At 45.1% G+C, this 19,694-nt stretch overlaps 1 protein-coding gene, 1 non-coding gene and 2 pseudogenes across 2 annotated transcripts; 1 reads left to right on the top strand and 3 right to left on the bottom strand.

The window, feature by feature from the left end:
• Positions 1–3,421: 3,421 nt before the first annotated feature.
• Positions 3,422–3,493, bottom strand: TRNAD-GUC. The gene has a single exon. It is a non-coding gene; the product is annotated as a tRNA-Asp (tRNA).
• A 1,303-nt stretch (positions 3,494–4,796) lies between these two features.
• On the bottom strand, positions 4,797–6,573 carry LOC101775617 (annotated as a pseudogene).
• Positions 6,574–13,196: 6,623 nt separating this feature from the next.
• Positions 13,197–14,246, top strand: LOC101776022 (annotated as a pseudogene).
• Positions 14,247–15,570: 1,324 nt separating this feature from the next.
• Positions 15,571–18,217, bottom strand: LOC101776426 (aspartate--tRNA ligase 2, cytoplasmic-like). The gene is given in 8 exon segments (XM_014804670.2): positions 15,571–16,453; positions 16,539–16,574; positions 16,576–16,670; positions 16,763–16,873; positions 17,002–17,292; positions 17,425–17,538; positions 17,645–17,758; positions 17,852–18,217. Coding segments are annotated over 8 exon segments (1,485 nt in total). The 3' UTR covers positions 15,571–16,095.
• Positions 18,218–19,694: the final 1,477 nt, after the last annotated feature.

A 19,694-nucleotide genomic window follows, 5' to 3' on the forward strand; every position in this document is an offset into this window, starting at 1 on the left:
GATTCAATATGATGCTTTGATCGGATTTCAAGCATCTACATACTGTACCGTGCAGTGCAATTGGTTGACAGCACTAGGATTCAGCACCTGCTGACTTTTCAAGTGTTCGTTGCCCAACATTGTAGAATCTGAAATGTGTTCAATCAATCATAAAAGGAGAATGCTGACAGAAAGTAATTGGGAAACTTAACAACTAGGCACGACTACTACTGACGGCTCCATGGTTTGCCTCACTCTGATTGGGTTTGATGAGTGTAGGTGTTGCATTTGTTTGACTAGTGCTAGTGCAGGAAATAAAGAATTGAAGAGTGCTAGTGCCTCACTCTGATTGGGTTTGATGAGGGTATGTTCATTGTGGTTATTTCTCCTGAAGCTGGTGAGTGATGACAGTGGCAACACTAACATTGCAAGAAGGTACTGCCGTGTGGGATGGAGGTGCAGAGTGTGCTTTTTGTTATGTTGAAAACTGAACTAGTGCTCTATCAGGTCCCTACTTAATTTGATCAATTGTCAGCTGGTACTTCCATTTATCGATCACGAGGGAGAACAATGAGGCAGAGGTGAAATGAATCCCAAATGCCAAACATCGCGGGAGTGGACTATGACTATTGGACTGACCTTTCACATGACTTGAACAAGTCAACATATATATATAAATATATATATATATTCTTGAATCTTGCAGCTCTTCCTTGAGTCTTCACGTAGAGACATATAATGCCATAACACAGATCACTGTTCATTCTTTCCAGTATCTTCTTGAGTAGACAGTCTCCATATGGATATTCTTCTTTCTGCAGTCCTTGGTGAGCTAACCACCAGATTTATGACCTTGATAAGCTGCTACCAGTTTCGGATTGTAACTTCTCAGTCTCACCTTATGTGTATGTTGCACGCCCACCTTACGTGGTTGCCGTTGCGGACAGTGTCAGTGTCATTTTCATAGGGAAGGATGATGGGCTATTCACTGTTCATCTAAACTCCGGCCGGGCTGAGAGGATAGTAGAGTCCATTTCCAACTTCAAGGTTGTTCCCTACGTGAGCTTTTGCACTCCAGGTACTACTAGCATTGCAGCCTTGTCTATCCTTTAACACGTACAACTTTACTTAGCTATGATTGCCAATTTTCTGATTTATTACTATTTCAGTTACTAATATGGAAATATAACTGATGTTTATGAGCAATGTGCTATCGACCTATGTCACAAATGGCTTCTTTTATTTGTTATGGATCATTCCTAGAATTGGGTAGACATACTTTGGGAAATTTATTCATGTCTAACTCTTGTTTTGGATTGGGAATGGGATCTTGAGTCCTGACATGGTCTAAATTTCGCTGCGGTGCTGGGCCAGAAAGGTCTCCATCATCCATTTAAGAAAAGAACGTCACCTACACGAGTTTCTAGTTTCTACGCTTATGCTCTAAATACAAGCATCGCACATATCTTTTGCCACGTGCATTCCTTAGCTAAGATCTGTTGGTGTCACTTAACAACAAAGGAATTATGGATGGTTATCTGTGTTAAAGAAAGGTATTTTTTTCATTCTGCTGCCGAGCTCTATTTCATCATGACTCGCTGATATTCAGGATTAGTGCTATTTCTGTTAGTAGCATGAAACTATATCAGATGTATATGTGTCGAAGAACAATGCGTTTATTAATGCAGACTACCACACCATGATTTAAACCTATGTCACAAATACAATTGCGATGGACCATTCTTAGAATTGGGACTTTGGGAGGCATACTTGGGAATTTATTCATTAATTGCACCTATTATGGACAGAGGACGCGGTCTTGACAACTGGCCTAAAATTTATGATGTGTTGCTGGGTCAGGAAGGTCTCCAGAATCCTTTTAATATGAAAAAGTTATTTCTCTAGCCGGAGAGAAACCAAGAATGTGATTACCTATATGGGTTTCTAGTTCCTGCATTGCTGATACAAGCATAGTGCCTATCTTTAGTAATCAGCATTGTAAATTCATTAGGATATAAATGGTAATCTCATCTATAAAGATTTTGTGGGTTCCCTTTTTCAAGGGAATATAGAAAATTCAAATTAAAAAAAACAATAGTTAGATCCATCGAAGATATATGCTATGAATTCATAGACCAAAAATTGCTAAACTTACAGAAGAAATTGCGACTAAGTTAAGTGTTTTTTTTTCCTGCAGTCAGGGGTTAATCAAATGAGTCTGTTAGTTGGTGGAGCTGGCGATAGTAAATTAGCTATATTTGCCTGTTTTGTTTTCCCTTAGCAGCAACGTGCAGGTCTTTGTTAAGAATAAATGCACAATGCGGGTAATCCTATTCCTCAATCAGCTGATGCCATTTCTTTAAATATGTTAATTTCTGCAGCACTGGGGCGCCTCTACAGGTGAGAGACCAAGAATGGATTCTTTTTTGAGTGCTTGACAAACATCGGTACTTGGGTGAAGGCTTGTTGGTCAAGTTGGAAAAAGTGTAGTGGTGGTGGTGGTGGTGGTGGTGGTGGTAGTGGTAATGGAAGATTGTATCAGTTTAATGGTGAGACAACTCTTTAGCTTCAGTGAGATTGATCTGGGTCTCAAGTGAGGGCCTTAAGAGATTTGCCTTTGTTTAGGATGGTTCTTGAATTCTTAAATTTTCTGCTTGATCATTGGTGTCAATTTCTGTCAGGCTTTTTGCCTTATTAGTAAGCCTGCAACCCCTGCATTTATCGTAGTCTATGTACGCCCAGTACTTTGGCTTGCAATGAAAGGATAATGTGGGTCTCCACCACGGTGGCGAGGGTGGTCGACGACGACCTAGATCTAGAGGTGGGTGAGTTTGAGGTCAGTATCCATGGCCGCAATGAAGCTAAGCCGCTAGCTGGTGACCGACAAGGTCGATCAGGCCGCAGTACAACTGGGATACAGCTAGCAGGTAAGATTTTATATGTTCCAAGCTTGTTTGCTGTTCTCAAGCCTTGTGATGATGCATTATTAGGCCATCTGCACGCATGGATTAGCTTGGAATTTGACATAGGTACAACTAATTATATTCGAATCAAGCTCTATGCCTTCACCAGTAAGGCCAGCTGCTCAGCTGGTGGGAGCTCTCTGCCTTCACACTTGGTGTGTTCACTCACGTACCCAGTCACCAGGTTCCATTTGACAAGAACGCACCTTTGTGCTGGCCACTAATCGAAGCATGGTGTTTAAGGAGGTACCACATTTAATTTCCTTCCACTCCGAGAATTCCTGCCAATGCTGCGTGAAGGTATGGGCTAGAAGAAAAAAATTGCGAGAGGCTATAGACAAAAATTAAACGCGCACAACTTACAGAAGCAAAAAAGAAAAAGAAAATAAGGTCACCTCATACAAAAAAGGGACCGCTAGAGTGAAGAACGGGGTATAAGCAGAAAGTAAACACGTACAACTTACAGAAAAAAAAAAAGACGCCGTTGCCGGGGATCGAACCCGGGTCACCCGCGTGACAGGCGGGAATACTCACCACTATACTACAACGACTTTGACGCTTGCTTATCGATTAGGCTCTTTTAATAATATATAATCAAAGAAAAAGATTGCAGTTTGACAGTTTCCGAGGCGACGACGGCTTTCGCGAGTTGCTGATGGAATGATCCTTACGCAACGTTGGTTTGCAACGGACAGCATTGTATGATTTACAAAGAGGCAAAAAAAAAAACAAAGAATGCCAGATGGATGTACTTTTAGCGATAGAATAATGAACTGAAACCTGACCGTTGTCAGGTTGTGGCTTGAAGAGAGTTCAGGTTGGAAAACATGAACAGTAGTAAGTGGAAGTAGTCAGGATGAAGAGTCACCTCCAAGTGAAGATCCAATATAACAAAAGCACCTTCTCCAGATCCTTGGTACGCATCTGAGATTTCTTCTTAGTATTGCAGAAGACAATGGCATCGTTTTCATACTCCCTCGCTATGACCAAATTCTGGCTTTAGCATCACTCATTACCACTTGGCACTACAAATGTTCAGAACAACGTCCTAGTTTATTGTTCCTCAACACAAGCATCATCATACAGAAAATTCAAACACTTGTAAACTTCGCAGAATGTATGCTATTTTCTATCATGCATCCACAAAATATCATATTAAGTTATCATATCACATGGATGGTCAAACGCTGAAACTAAACAGGCCAAAATGCAGTTTGTCATCTAATGTTCTCTATGAAAATTCTAAACTCATTACTAAAGAAACCTACCATGGCCAAAATGATACATAATAGTTCTAGTTGTACTTGGCATGGGATAAAATAAAATTCTTTAGTACTACACAGTACGCACTGCATTTTACCATATTCTAAACGCATACAGCATCTATGTAAGAAGCCAAAACAATGGGGAACCACTTGATTTCATTTCTTTTCTTTTCTACTGATAAGTCTTGGACTAAAACTAAAAGAAAGAACCACATAGCAGGAAGAAGAAAACACATATAACTTAGCACAGAGTTGAGACTCAAATGCAAAATCAATCACGTACTGATGTACATATGCAATACAGCATATGTTGTCAGCAATTGTTAAGCAATATAATACCTTAATATAACAAGAGCATTTTATAGACAACGCTTGCTGAAATAGAAAATGAGTCACAGTCCGATTCACATGTTCAGAGCCAAATTAAATCATCATCAAAATATACTAAACTTATGAGAATATAAACTAAGTTTCCAAACATAGAAAGTGTTTGCACCTCAGCTCATAGGTACTAACCTAGATTCATATCTTTCCAAGAAGTTGCCCTCATAATAATAGTACAAAGACCTTCAACTCATTGCAGTGTAGCTTAGTGATTTGCAAAGAGAGTGTCATTTCGTCTCAGAGGTCTATCACGAACTGAGCCTGGCTTGAACTTTGATGCCTCATGCCTTGCAAGTTCAGGTGGCACAGGACTGTTGCCCTGTATAAGCATCTGTTTCAGATCAAAGAAAAAATATCAGTGTTTTGCAGAGTTAAAAATGAAGTTGCCACACCCTTCTTCCCTGCACGCCCTGTTCTCCCAATGTGATGTGTGTATGCCTCGATTGAATTAGGCATCTCATAGTTAATCACATGGGCAACATCAGGAACATCACTACCACGCGCTAATATATCGGTAGCGACAAGAATATTGCAGTGCCGGTTTCTAAAATCATCAAGGCTGGTACCTCTCTTGCTCTTTTAACTTCCATCCATGTATGGTCATGACACGGAAAGCCTGCATTCTCCAGATCCTTGGTCCGCATGTCAGCTGCCTTCCTAGTGTTGCAGAAGACAATGGCCTTCTTGTCTCCAAGATCTCTGAGTATCGTCTTCTGAAGCTGTGACATCTTTTCAGACTCCTTCACCATGACCACATTCTGGGTGATCAGATCAGTGGCCTTGCCGGCCGGCTTTACCAACCGTCACGACAACTGGGTTCCGGAGATACTTCCTGCTAGCAAGACGCTCCACGGCGGGTGGCATGGTGGCACTGAACATATAGGTAGTCCTGTAAATCCTCTTCTCGTCAAGCTCCTCATCCTCGTTCTCAGGTTTCGGGTTATACTCGAAGGCATCGCGTCAAGGACAGCAGCAACCTGCAGCTCGAAACCCATGTCGATCATCCTATCGGCCTCATCAAGCACAACAAAGCATGGGAAGCACGAAAGCCGCAGTCTTGCCGGAACCCGTCTCGGCAACGCCAATGACACCACGCTGGCTCAGACCAAGTGGAATGGCAGCCATCTGAATCGGCGACTGGTTTCCTGTATCCGGCGTCCTCAACAGCATTGAGCAGCTCATCCCCAAGCTCGCTCTCGCTCCAGCTCCGCATCGGCCGGGGCACGCGAGAGCGCCCTTGTAGGAGATGTCGAAGTCCTCCCGGAAGATCCGCCAGTCCCGTTCGGTCATCTCCTCCAGCGCCTTCTCTGACCAGTGCCTGTCCACGGGCATGTCGATGGCGTCGTCATACGCATCAGCTTCAGCTGCAGCAGCCTTCCACCTCTTCTCCACCAAACCATCCTCCACACCACAGGCCATGCGCCGCCGGAGCAGCTCTGCGCGGGCCTCCCTCTCGTGCTCGGCCGTCGTCTTCTTCTGCTCGCGGCGGTCCACGCCGGCGAGGAAGCCTCGGCCGAAGAGGAGCGGCGACTGGTGGAGCGCGTGCGCGCCCGTGTCGCGGCGGCTCGTGTCCTCGGCGTCCTCCCAGTCGAACGAGAAGCTAGCGGAACTTGTCCGAGGGCCTGATGATGGCTCGCCTCTTGGGCTTGTTGGACCCCAGGTACTGCTCCTTGATAGCGTCGAGCTCCTCCTCGCGTCGCGCCGCCGCCGATCTCCGTCGCCGTTCCGGGCGGTCCCCGCGCTCCCTGTCGCGGCCGCGTTCAGGCCCTCGCTCCCTCCTCTCGTTACACCCCCACCTCTCCCGGCGGGAGGAGTGCCGATCGCGGTCTCGGAGGGAGCCGTCGTCGCCGCGGCGGCGGCGGTCGCGGCCTCTGTCCCGGTCCTAATCGGGAGAGTCCCGAGGAGAGAGGTTGAAGCTGGACGGCGGAGGCCGCGGCGGCGAAGAAGCAGGCATGTTTTCAACTCCAGACTAGGGCGACCATTGTTCCAGATTCAAGATTCGAAAAGATATAATGAGTCTGATCCTGAATGCTTTTACCAGATTAGCTACAAGTAACAAACTAACAACTTTCTGAGTATCCAACTAATTTCAAGCCACAAGTGCTTGAACAAAATTGAAATTAGGTAGGAGTAACATGTTGCATACGAAGTTGTGGTTTTTCATTGTTACATGATAATTTTCTTGACTCTAAAAATATTTCGAGATCAAACCAAACATAATCATTCTAGCCTTTCATTGTAAGCCAAAGTACTAGCTGGGGTACACAGACTACGATAAATGCAGGGTTGCAGGCTTACTAATAAGGCAAAAAGCCTGATAGAAATTGGCACCAATGATCAAGCAGAAAAATTAAGAATTTAAGACCATCCTAAACAAAGGCAAACCTCTTAAGGCCCTCACATGAGACCCGGATCGGATCAACCACACTGAAGCTAGAGAATTGTCTCACCATTAACCTGATACAATCTTCCATTACCACTACCACTACCACCACCACCACTTACGTTCGTAAGTTTCTGAATTTCAGGATACATAAGTGGAGAATCCAACAAGACATTTGAGGAATTCTTGCAGTCTACAGGGTTACGCTTGGTTTGTTTTAAGAAATAAGTACCTTTTTGCAATATTTTGGTGGCGTTGGCCTGAAAAACATGATGCTACTTAGGCGGTGTTTGGATACCTCCTGTTAAACTTTAGCACCTATCGCATCGGATGTTTATATACTAATTAGAAGTATTAAACATAATCTAATTACAAAACTAATTGCATAGATGGAGTCTAATTCACGAGACGAATCTATTAAGCCTAATTAGTCCATGATTTGACAATGTGGTGCTACAGTAACCATTTGCTAATGATGGATTAATTAGTCTTAATAGATTCATCTCGCGAATTAGACTCCATCTGTGCAATTAGTTTTGTAATTACTCATGTTTAGTCCTCATAATTAGCATCCGAACATCCGATGTGACCCTGCTAAAGTTTAGCACCTCGTATCCAAACACCCCTTAGTTATCTTCGAAAGTAGGCAGCAATGATATACATGTGTCCACGCTGCTTTCAGCTATGATTAGTATTATAAATCGTGATTCCTATTATATCCATCGCCTGACTATGTTGTATTAGTTCTTATGACATCTGTTGGAGCAAGCGATTTGAATTCGGGAAAATACAGCTTCTGTGTACCAGGAAGATTTGATATGCTTCTGATTGATCATTTCCTGCTCAAAATTTTTTATTGTCAGTTTTTTCCCTTACAAAGCTTATCGGCATGTGCACGGAGATATGAGTTGTTGTTGTTGTTGCTCGATTTCGAAACGTCTTGCGTATGCTTTTGCTGATTTTTTTTATGATTGATCTCTTCTGAACAACAAACATGACAAAGCCTGTACACACGTGGCTTCTAATTTGTTTCGACTTTACCGGCGGCTCCATGGGTGCGCACCAGGCACCATCCTGCCTACTTGCTGTCAAGGGCGTGGAGGAGTTCGGTCTTCGTGAACCGTCCCCGGCCCCTTCTCAATGCTTGACAGCAATGACATCCCTTGATGAGTAATTACCATTGACAAACAAAAACAATTATTCTCCACAGGATGAACTCGACGAAGGCAACCTCGCTTGAGTTTTCTCGGTAGTCGCTGCTCAGGGAAAACCATTAGTGTGGACTGCGCACATTTGATGCAACTGGTCTTGTTAGTTGCTGTTGGAAAATCGGACCATGTATTTCCTAGCAGGTCTCCTGTCAGAACTTCCGATTGAAGTCGCCAGTTCGTTGATCAGCTTTCTCAGACTGCAAACCAAATCAATCGGTGGTTCAGTTAGCTATCGCTCAGCTCAGCAACAAAAAAATGCTGGTGATGATGCAATTGTATGCGAAATTAATAGAGCGAGCAGGATCAGTTTACCTCCACATGTAAAGTGTCTTTTGAATGAGATTAATGCATGTGTATTGAAAATGTACGTCTAATATGCGGCCCTGCGAGAGGTGAGTTGTATATATTATTGCAGAGAATCCATGTTAATTAATGATGTGTCTTTTACCTTGTTGTGATACTTTTATTTACCTATGCTGATAGCATAAACATGCAGTTAGTACTTTCTTTTTTCTTTGGAACAATTTAGTACTTTCTTTTTTTGCGTTCTGTTTGTACTGCCACGTAAGTATCACCAGGTTATCTTGCACAAACTTCCCAATTTATGTCTGGCACATTATTGTAGTATTGTAGTACTTCTTATGCGGTCTGGGTAGGGGGCCTGTTCGCTTCAGCTTATTCAGCCGGCTTATCAGCCACCAAACAGTGTTTTTCTCTCACAACAAATCAGCCGTTTTAGCTTTTCAGCCGGCCGTTTCAGCTTTTCAACCGGCTTATAAGCTGAAGCGAACAGGTCCGGATTTTTCTGAACTGAAGTGTTCAATTCAGAGGAGCTACAGTATCTGGTATTAGAAGCCCTTCAGGACTATCCGATCGAGGATTAAAGACTGGAAGCGCTCGCTACTGTCGCAATGAACAGTAAAAAATATCGGTATATTAAACCGGAGCACTGTTTATGCAGTATTAGCTACAGTGTTAATTCGGGGTACGGTACTGTAGCTTACCTCACAAATTACTATAGCGGATGCTACAGTCCTCTGAATTGAACACTCCAATTCAGATTACCGCGTAACCATTTCTGCCTCCATCCGAAAAACTTCCGCCCTTCACCCTCGTCGCCGCCCCCTCTCTCCCCCCCTTGAAGCCTCCTCCTCGCTTCACTCCCAAACCCCAGCCACCATCCTTCGCGAGTGCCCTCCATCGCTCCATGGCGAGCGGGCGGTGGCGCGGCGGCTGGAACGGGCCGCCCGCAGACAGGAACCACGACCTCGACGATGCGGAGTTCACGGACCTCATGGCCGCCGGTCTCGGGATGACCAGCGGCATGAGTACGTGCGACGCGGCCGGAGCAATTCGTTTTTTCCCCTTGTTGTTTTCTATAGCTTAATTTGGTTCTGGATCCGTCCTGTTCGAGGCCTCTAATGGCGGATGCGTGATGCTGTTTCGTGCGTGCGCGCCCAGGACCCGCGACGATGGAGCACATGAAGCGCATCATAGCGACGCAGGACTGCGACCGCGTCCGCACCATGAGTAAGATCGAGAACGTGGCTTGCCTCCTCATTGTTAATTCCTTTGTAGATTTGTAGAAATGGATGTGGAATTTGGCTTGGGTTAACCAGAATTTTAGTTTAGGAATGGGATTCTGTTCTCTATTCTTCACATGGGTATTTCTCGCCTCAGTGCGTAATTTGATATTATACTAGTTTGTGATGGAGTTGTTTCCTTCTTCGTACTTGTTGGTTCCAAATTGCTACTGTATGCATGAATCTTGAAAGATATTATGCTGCTTTTAGAAATGAATTCCTCCTCGGTTAAATGTATTTTGTACTGTTATATTGTGATTTCTGGATGGTGCTGAACTTTTTTTTTGGATGGATTTACAGTAGGGGAAGCCCCTACTGTGATAATATATTAATAATAGGAAAGAAACAGAAAACTGTAAACTGTACAAAGCCAAACAGTCTCTTGTGTTATGCAATAATTCATTGTGGAAATATGATATCAATGAGTTCCCAGAATTTGTTTTTCACTGGATCTTTTGAAAAAAAAAAGGATAGCAAAAGGGATGATGGAGGGGATTAATGTGAGATCCGAGAGAGGGAGGAGCGTGTTGGGCCACTGCATGATGCTGCAAGCAAGGGGCAAATGGATACTTGCAAGCATTTGGTGGAGCATCTCGGATTTTACCTCAATTCTGTTGCTACTGATGGCTCCGGTACGTATGTCCTCAGGTGCTAGATTAAACGTTTTCATGTTTTGATTAGTTCAGTTTTTCTGCTTATATAATGATTTGGTTGTTATGTAATTCTTAAAGAGAGAATTTGACGATCTGCCAATTGAAAATATGGTCTTTTATGACGTGAATTGTTTATATATTTTATCAGGAGATCATACTCTATAATTGTGGTACATGAATGCTCTTGTTTCTTCTTGTACAACATGGTTTCTTAGTGTCACCTCTCTATCACTAGAAATGGTATTATACAGTGATGAAGTACATTATAAGTCTGCTACTTTGTTGTCATTGCTATTGGTTGCATACTTTTTGTGCTTGTTCATAGTCTTACCTGGCATGATAGCTATTGCCAGTAAAGTCACACCCGCTTACATGTTCCTTTCTGCATTTTTGTTCTGAGATCATGTTGTGAAGTTCAATCAATTCTGGTACTGATGTTTATTCTGTATGTATACGTATTGTAACAATGTGCCGGTCAAATCTGATTTGTGGAATGGCCCATGTCAATTGATAGCGAATGTGTTTTCAGTGAACCTCTGTTACGATGTTAATTTTAGCTTCTTCATGGTGTTTCTGTGTGATATGTTCCTCTAGTTATGAAACTGGGGATGTTTGTACTGCATTGTAAATCAGTAATAGGTCTCCTGTGGGCTGTAAATTGTTTATGAACCATTGCTTAGCATTAATGTTTTAACTTAGTAAATCACTAGAGCTATACATAGTCATTTATGATTGCTTGGCAGTAGTGATATGAACAAATCACTTGTTGGTAACACTATTGACAGGTTTGACTCCTCTGTCTTGTGCGGTGTCTCATGGAAAAGCAATTGTAGCGAGGTATTTTCTTGACAAAGGTGCCGATCTGAATAACCAGCACGCCATAGGCTTTGCACCTCTGCATTATGCTGCAAAAGAAGGTTATGCTTCTGCACATCAGTAAATTTCTACTTACATTTTTTAGCAGCATCACTGTGTAGTGCTTTGAAGCAAACAAACCATACTGTATCCATTTTCAGCCATCAAGTGTTCAACTGTTGTACTATCTGGTTATGATAAGGCCACTTTTGTGTCATGAACATTCAATGTTTCGAAGAAACTCATGTGTACTTGCCACTAGGAGCCTGATAGTATCTTAGATCTGGTTTCACTAATCTCGTTGTATATAGTTTAGTTAAACTTCACTCCTCCTGTATTTCACTAAACACGAATCAAAGGAGTTCCATGAATATGAACATCTTGTTGTTAAGGCATTGGCCTTATCAGGATTCTTTTGTACTGAGTGGTTAAGAATGTGTAAATCGTATTCATTAGCTCTAACACTATTGCATGTTTTTCACCCTTTCTCTAGGGTACGACGGAATGGCACGTCTGTTGATATCTAGAGGTACTTGTGTTGACATATCTTCTTCTAAAGGGATACCGCTACATGTTGCTGCTTCGTATGGAGGGTCTGGTGTCTTGCAAATTTTATTGGAGCACCATGCAGGTGTAATTATTAATATGATGCTTCTACTTGCTTTTGTGTTGTTGAATTCAAGGGAGGGTTTAGACACTTAGTAACCCTGGAGTCTCGTCCTGATCTTCTAGTTGAGGTTGGGGTATAGGAACTTGTGTCTTTTAGATAAAAATTATACTTAGTTATCTTGAGCTGCTCCTTTTGTGACTATTTAAGATCAAATAAGTATAAAATTTTTCTTTGTGCTTCTTTATATTTGCTTTATTAGGGCTTGTTTCCTCATTTTCCTTGCTTTTCCATGTTTCTTTCATGCTGGCACACTGGCCTGCGCTTGTTAAATTATTCGTCTTGCATTTCTAAAGTCGCTAGTTGAAAAGCATGCTGGGTTAAACTAATTATTTTAAGCAAGTTATGCTGCTTTTTGGAGGGTTTGTGATGTGTGTGTGTGTGCCATCTTGAATATTGAGGGTGATGCCAAATGGGCTGTTGGCACTGTATCTTAATGAATAACTGTGAAAAATACTCTTTCAATATGCATACAAATTCTTACTTAAAGCCTTTTTTCCACTTCCTGAATTTCAAGTGTCACTTTTCAGTCAGTTTGGCATTGGGCGCTCCAGTAATCTTTATAATTCTGTGCTGAATGTCTTTTTTCTTAAAACTGCAGCCAAATATGGTTTCGGCAGATCTACGTACACCTCTAGCAGCAATTCTTTGTGTCGCTTCTGCAAAAGCAAGTGAATCTTTTCGCATAAAATGAATGAAGCTCCTTGTCAAGGTTATGCCCCTAACTTTCTTTACATACTGACCCTCTATAGGGTGCCTCATTCTAGATATTTCTGCAGAGAATTCAATATTATGTATGAGGTGTGATATCTGAAACATGTTTCCAGTTCTCACATTATATTATATGTATGATCAGATTGGTGCTGATTTAAATTCTTCAAATCCTGATACTCCATTCGTGATAGCAACTAAGGAGGCGTTTGGTTCGCATAAATGTAACGTAAACAGATTACAGGTGTTAAGCGATACCCATACACCCATTTATTTCAACCTCCTCCACAATCCGATTACCCGCAATCGGATACCAGGCAGTTTCCATCCGATTACGGGCCTCCCTCCCCGGTATCCTATCAATACCGCTCCACCTCGGCTCCCCCGTCACCCCCGACATCCTCTCGATACTCCCATCACCCTCATCTCGCGCAGGGGAGAAGTGCGCCCCTAAGTTTCTGTTTACTGAGTTTAAAGTTAATGTATAGTACTTGTAGATTTGTTTTACAATCCCTTCTAACATGTTATCATTTTGTGCAGCTATGGATTTATCTGAGAGCTCAACAACAACAATCCGTGATAAGGGAAAGAATAAAAGGAAGTGGACTGTTGCCGAGGATGATGAATTGGTTAAAGCCTTGTATGAGATATCTTTGGACCCAAGGTGGAAGGGCGAGGGAGGCTTTAAGAATGGATATTGTTAAGTGCTTGAGACTCATCTGGCTGAAAAGTTACCTAACTATGGAATATCTGTTGTTCCCCACATTGAGTCAAGAGTAAGGCACTTTAGAACAAAGTTCGGGGCACTGGAGGTAATGCTTAACAAAAGTGGCTTCAACTAGGATGAGAATAGAAAGATGCTTCAGTGTGAAAAAATATAGTATGAAGCACATTGTAAGGTATGTCTAAACTTTACTTCAATGTAGGTATTTCATTTCAACTTGCAATGCAACATTCTGTGTCGTGCCAAGGTTGAGAAAGACTAGTTCATTCCTTTGCAGTATCATCCTGAAGCGAAGGGTCTATATGGTGTTGCTTTCCCTTATTATGATTCATTGGCTGCCATATATGGGAGTGACATAGCAAATGGTGAAGGCGCAGAAGGGTTTAGCGAAGCAGTTGGAAACATAGAGAAAGAACTTGCAGTTGAAGGTGATAACCATCAAGAGGAGGAGGAGGATAGGATGTCTAGAGAAACCCTTAGACGCTCTATTGACTCAGCTTCATCAAGCTTGAAGAGGCGGAAGACAGACAGGAAGAGAAAGGATCATGTATCTGCAACATCAAGTGACCCTATTTTGGACATGTTACATGAAGTCCAAGGTGATCTAAAGGGTGTGGCTACAAATATGGGAAAAATGGCAGCAGTGATGGAACGTGAGGTTGCTGTTCAAGAGAAAAATTTCAAAGAGGATCATCAGCAGAAGTTAAAAGAAAAGGCAACAACAGAGCTGTGCAAGCTTGGGTTCACAGGGAGCAAACAAGTCAAAGCTGCTAGTGTGTTTATGAGAATTCTAGACCAAATGAGCATGCTGTTAACAATGGACGAGACACTGAGGAGAGAATTTATCCTAAACATGCTTGGTATGTGACACTTTGCTATGTTGTTTCAGCTGTTTATTTATTGCTAGTGTGTTTGCTCGTACATGAGTCTTACTTGTCGGGTCTTGCTAGTTAACAACAATTGGATATGTGGTTAAAGTATTTCAGACCAAGCATAGATGGTTAGTTAAAGTATTTCCTAGAATTTGTGCAGCAAATCAATTTTGTTCTTCAATTGGATATGTGGATTCCATATCTATTTAATTGGATATTCTGTTGCAAAACAAAATGGACAATTCTGTTTGCTAAATTTGCAGTCATATCATGCTAACATATTGTATTATATATAGCTCATTGCTTGTAGTTTAAGGCTGCTAATCTTGAGCAAAAAAATTCAGTCAATTATTGATATTAGAAGTAGCATCTGGTTGAACATGCTTGCTGAATCATTATGTCTATTATTCTTTCTATAAATAAATTTCACAGCTCATTACTTGTTTTCTGTTTTTTCTTTTGAAGAGGAAGAGAGAAGGAATAGGATAGAAGGTGGATCAAGATAGGGAGGTTGCATCTTTTCGAGTCCACATGGTTAAACTATCCTGTGTGAGATGGTTATTATGAAGTGATGAATAGTCTATGCTGAATATGGAGAGCCTGAGTTCTCATTTTATCTTCAGATTACCTGAGTTCTCGTTGGCTAGGTTTCAGTCTATGTTGAATACTTTTTTTGGATACACTTGTGTTTCCTTATCTTGTGTCCTAAGTTAATTATTTCAAAATAGTTAACATTCTTGTTTAGTTGCTAAAGAAAGTACTGGTATGTGCATCGAGATCTTACTGGTGTATTCAAGAGAGCATGGTACTCCAGTTACTGCTATGTCGTTCTTGTAATGTTTCAGTATAGTATTGGTTGTTGACAATGCATTACTTACCATGAGGAGTATTTAAATTTGAAAACTACCTTGTGATACCTGAGCGGTGAACGCATCAAACCAAACAAAAGACATAATCAGTGATTCCACCATAAAACCAGCTGTGACCTGATTAAGTTTCCCTTTGCGTTACCTGAGCCCCAACCAAACGCCTCCTAAGTAACAATCGATCTATGGAAATATTAACACATGCATTATTCCATCTCATATGTCATCAATTTAAAACTTTGCTGTAGAAGCAAAACGGTTGGAACATTCTAGATATATATGTTGCTGATGTACCAATTGACGCCTCATAATCTCCTCATTTTTCTGGATATCTAAACATCCGATTGTTTTAGGTATCTCAGATTTTTTTTGCCTTATTAATAACTAGGATAAACCGATATTTGTATGTATCAAGGTTTCTTTTTAATCCCATAACTAATTGCAGTCCTCCTTAGACGATGAATAACCTTTTGCTCTGCATAACACAGGAGATCATAGGAGTCTTCAACAAGAACTGCATGCTCAGTTACTCCCAGTACAGGAACATCTTCCCGATTTGGGCTCTGGGAGAATACCGGTGCCGAGTCCTCGGCGCTGGCAAGCAGTAACGCCCCATAGACTAGACTGAATGGCTCTTTGTCGCTCTTCCTTGGCACCCCAAGGACTGTCTTGCTGTCTAGCTACTTGCTCGAATGGGAGGGAGGGAGGCCTGGCCTGTCTCATGAATCAGCTTCTGCGAGTCTAGTAGGTTGAATAATTAGCTACGTACATGGACTGCTCCTAGTTCCAATAATGTATATCGAATGGGGGTGAATAATGTAGCTGCTAGTTTCAGGTCGCTTCATAGATTCTGCTGCTCCCTTCTTGTGCAACTGATGATGTATCCTGAGTTGCACTAGTCTCGAAACAGCTTGCAATGTTAGATGTCTTGTGCCATGTAACTACGGGGGGTCCACATGACAGGGTCATGGAGCTGGGGTCATGGCGCCAGCCTCCTGGGGTCGCGAGGGAAGAGCGACGTCTTCCTGATGTTGCCGAGGCCGCAGAAGAGCATCACCACCCGCTCCAGTCCGACGCCGAACCCGCCGTGCGGCGGCGCGCCGTACCGGAACGAGTTGACGTAGGCGGCGATGGTACTGACGTCGATGCCCCGTGCCTCCGCCTGCGCCGCCAGGAGCTCCGGGTCGTGCACCCTCTGCGCCCCCGAGATGATCTCCTCGCCCCGGACGAAGACGTCGAAGGAGCAGCTGTACCGTGGGTCGTCGGAGCAGGGCATGGTGTAGAACGGCCTCACCGCCGACGGGTACCGGCCGAGAATGTAGAACTCCGTGCCGTACCTGTCATGGTTTAATTCTACCCAGGTCAAGCACGCAATGCTGAATCGCTGACAGACTGACAGGAGAGGAGCAGGCTCATTTATACTTGTCTCGAACAAGCTCGCCCAGCTTTTTCTCGGCCAGTGTTGAGGTCCCCCATGGGGTCAACGTGGACACCGGCTTCCTGCAGCATTCGGATGCCTTCGTCGTAGTCGAGCCGCAGCGTCGTCTCCAAGTACTGCAACAAGCATCAACACAACGATCGGTTAGAATCTGAAACCAATCGTGTATCTGAATCTGACACTGACAACATGAAATGCAAATGCTTGCCTTTAACGGTTTGAAGGGGTACTGCCTCTGGATGGCCTCGAGCTCCTTGGCGCAGTTCTTGTTCAGATGATCAAACATGGCGACGAACAGCCGATCCACAACATCGCACACCTGCCACACACAAGAGAATTGAAGAACAATGTGCTCATGTCCATGGAGCCAAACCAAACCATTCCACGTAGATGGACTCAGAAACAGTAGAGACGAAGAAGAACCGGCAGGCAGTCAGGCACCCTCACCTCGGAGTAATGGTCCCTGAGCGCCATCTCGACGTCGAGGCCGACGAACTCGCAGAGGTGGCGGTGGGTGTCGGAGCTCTCGGCCCTGAACACGGGTCCCACCTCGAAGACGCGCTCGAAGCCGCCGCACACCGCCATCTGCTTGTGCAGCTGCGGCGACTGCGCCAGGCACGCCGGCTGCCCGTTGTAGTCCAGCTTGAACACCGCCGCGCCGCCCTCGCTCGACCCGCCGATCAGCTTCGGCGTGTGGATGCCAACGAACCCTTCCGACAGCAGCACCTGCCTGAACACCTGCACGTACGGCAATTTTTTCTTCGGCGTGTTCTTCAGATTGAAATGTTTCTTCAAATTGTTTGACAAAAGATTAGCTAGCTAGCAGTGGATTTTGTGAGTGAGTCCTTCAGCAAATTTTGTAGAGCATACGTTTTCGACTTGGCATTGGACGCGGAAGATGGCCTGGTTTGCGGCGGTGCGGAGGTCGATCACCCGGTAGCCCAGCCGCTTGTCCTGCCCGACATGAACAAGCTGCTCCCCGGCCTGTGGATACATGAGGCACACGCATGTTTGCAGTGAATTTCATCATGCACGTAGTAGCAGGGAATTGCAAGGAGAAGTTGCCGAGGATCTGCAGCCAGGAGCTTACAGCTTTGGCTCTTGCGACATCTTCCTCGCTCCGCGCGGCGGCGTCGACGCTGATCGGGAGGTTAGGGACGGCCCTGCTGATGCAGTGGAGCTTCTCCACCTGGATCTCCACGAGCTGTTCACCAATCACCACATGCGGGCGTGAGCAGGCGTGATCGGTGGCGAAAGAACATTGACTCGGAATCGACAGGGTCAAAACGTCGAGCACCTGCTGGGTGGTGCCGCGGACGGGCTCCCGTGGCAGCGACACGACGCCAGCCACGTCCACCACCGACTCCCGGCTCAGACCGGCCGCGAACCGCGCCATCCCACCATCGCCGCCGGACACCACGCACTGCACGGTGGCCGCCCCCTGCCGCAGCACGAGGATCGCCACGCGCCGCCCCACGGCGCGCACCGCCTGCGCCGCGCCGCGCACGCGCACGGCGCGGCCTGCCGCCGACGCCGGCTCGAACGACACCACGTCCGCCCAGGCGTACCCGGCGCGCAGCTGCCGCACCGCCTCCATGGTGGCCGCGTCGCCGTAGTCCTCATCCTCGTGGCCGTGGAGCTCTTCGCCGGAACCGGAAGCCATGGGTGGTGGGCTCTGCGACGGCCGGCGGCGAAGGCTCCTGCTCCAGAAGGTTAGTGGGAGCTGCTGCGCTAGCGGGTGGTTGTTGTAGTGCACCGCGAACTGGTGGGGCCATGGGTAGTTGGCTGGCTGCGGCCGTGCGGCGGCGGCCGGCGGGCGGCAGAGGTGAACTGGTGGTGTTGTAGACTTGCAGTGCGCGGTGGGCCAGTGGCGTCGTCGCCGTCGTGGACTTGAAGGCTGACGTCAGAAAACGGGGCCTTTTTGGAAAAATGTCGCTGCTTCTTTTCCGGCCTCGATCACAGCTGCATGTATCCGATCGAACGGTTGATATGGACCCCAAGTTGGATCGCGATCCAGTTTGGGGGATATTTTGACGGAAACTTCAATCATAGGGTGTAATTTCAAAAAATACTGGTGCCGGTTTTTTTTTTCTGCTGCTCTGAGCTGCACAGGACTGATCGGACGGTTCAACTGCTCTGAGCTGCACAGGACTGATCGGACGGTTCAAAATCGGTCCCCAGATGGATCGCGATGAATAATCGTGATTCGATTGGGGTAGTTCTGAAGATAAAATATGGAAAGAGGGGTCCTTTTGAAAACTTCTGTATGCAGTTAACGACCCTTCCCTCTTTCCGACGAAGCCAGCGGCGCGGCCCACGGCGGAGGAATGGGAGGATGGATTGGCTGGCGGTCGAAGCTGATCGTTTGGCCGTATGTGTCGCGGTGGAGGGCGGCGTCGGAGAGGAGAAGGAGGCGGGGCTCGCGGGCGACACGCGAGGCGGTGGCATGGGCGGCCGTGGCGTCATAGGTCCAACGCCGCCGCGTCGTCCGCATGCTGTAGGCCAGTAATGACTGTCCCGGCGGTGTGGAAGCCCACGTTGTGGAGATAACAGCAGATGATAAAAAAAAAACAAGTATTTCCATAGCATCTGAAAAAAAGCGTACAGTGTATTTACGTGTACACAGCAATGGCCAAATCCAAATGTATGTTTCCATTTCCTTATAAAAAAATTATGTTTCCATTTGTATCGCGTGAGAACTGGCCAGAAAACCTCAATAATTTGTTTGGATGGGCCTCAACTGGGTCGCGATTATTCCATTTCCCAGCGATCCAGCCGAACAAATATGGTGACTGGTGAGCCTTGTAATTGGGCTTGAGTCAAACTGGGCCGGGCTTATCACCGGAAAGAATTCGCCCGCGTGCCACGTGTGCTCCTCCCTCCTCCTGGCGGCCCGGCGACTCCCCCCCGCGTGTGCTCGACAGCCGCCCTTCCTTCAACTTCTTCATGTGCTGAGTAACTTCCAAGATTTTCTGCGTCTGGCGGCATTCTCGCTACTAGACTTCCGGTTTCAGCAAGAGGGGTAGCCGCGAACACTATTCTACTAATGAATAGTCTCACAATCCTCCATTAACACAAAAGCCTCTTGCGGACGATATGACGTAAGACTATCATGCACGATCATCTCTTCTATGTCCTGA

Source organism: Setaria italica, chromosome II (genome assembly GCF_000263155.2).
Source record: "Setaria italica strain Yugu1 chromosome II, Setaria_italica_v2.0, whole genome shotgun sequence".
Classification (NCBI taxonomy): Eukaryota; Viridiplantae; Streptophyta; class Magnoliopsida; order Poales; family Poaceae; genus Setaria; species Setaria italica.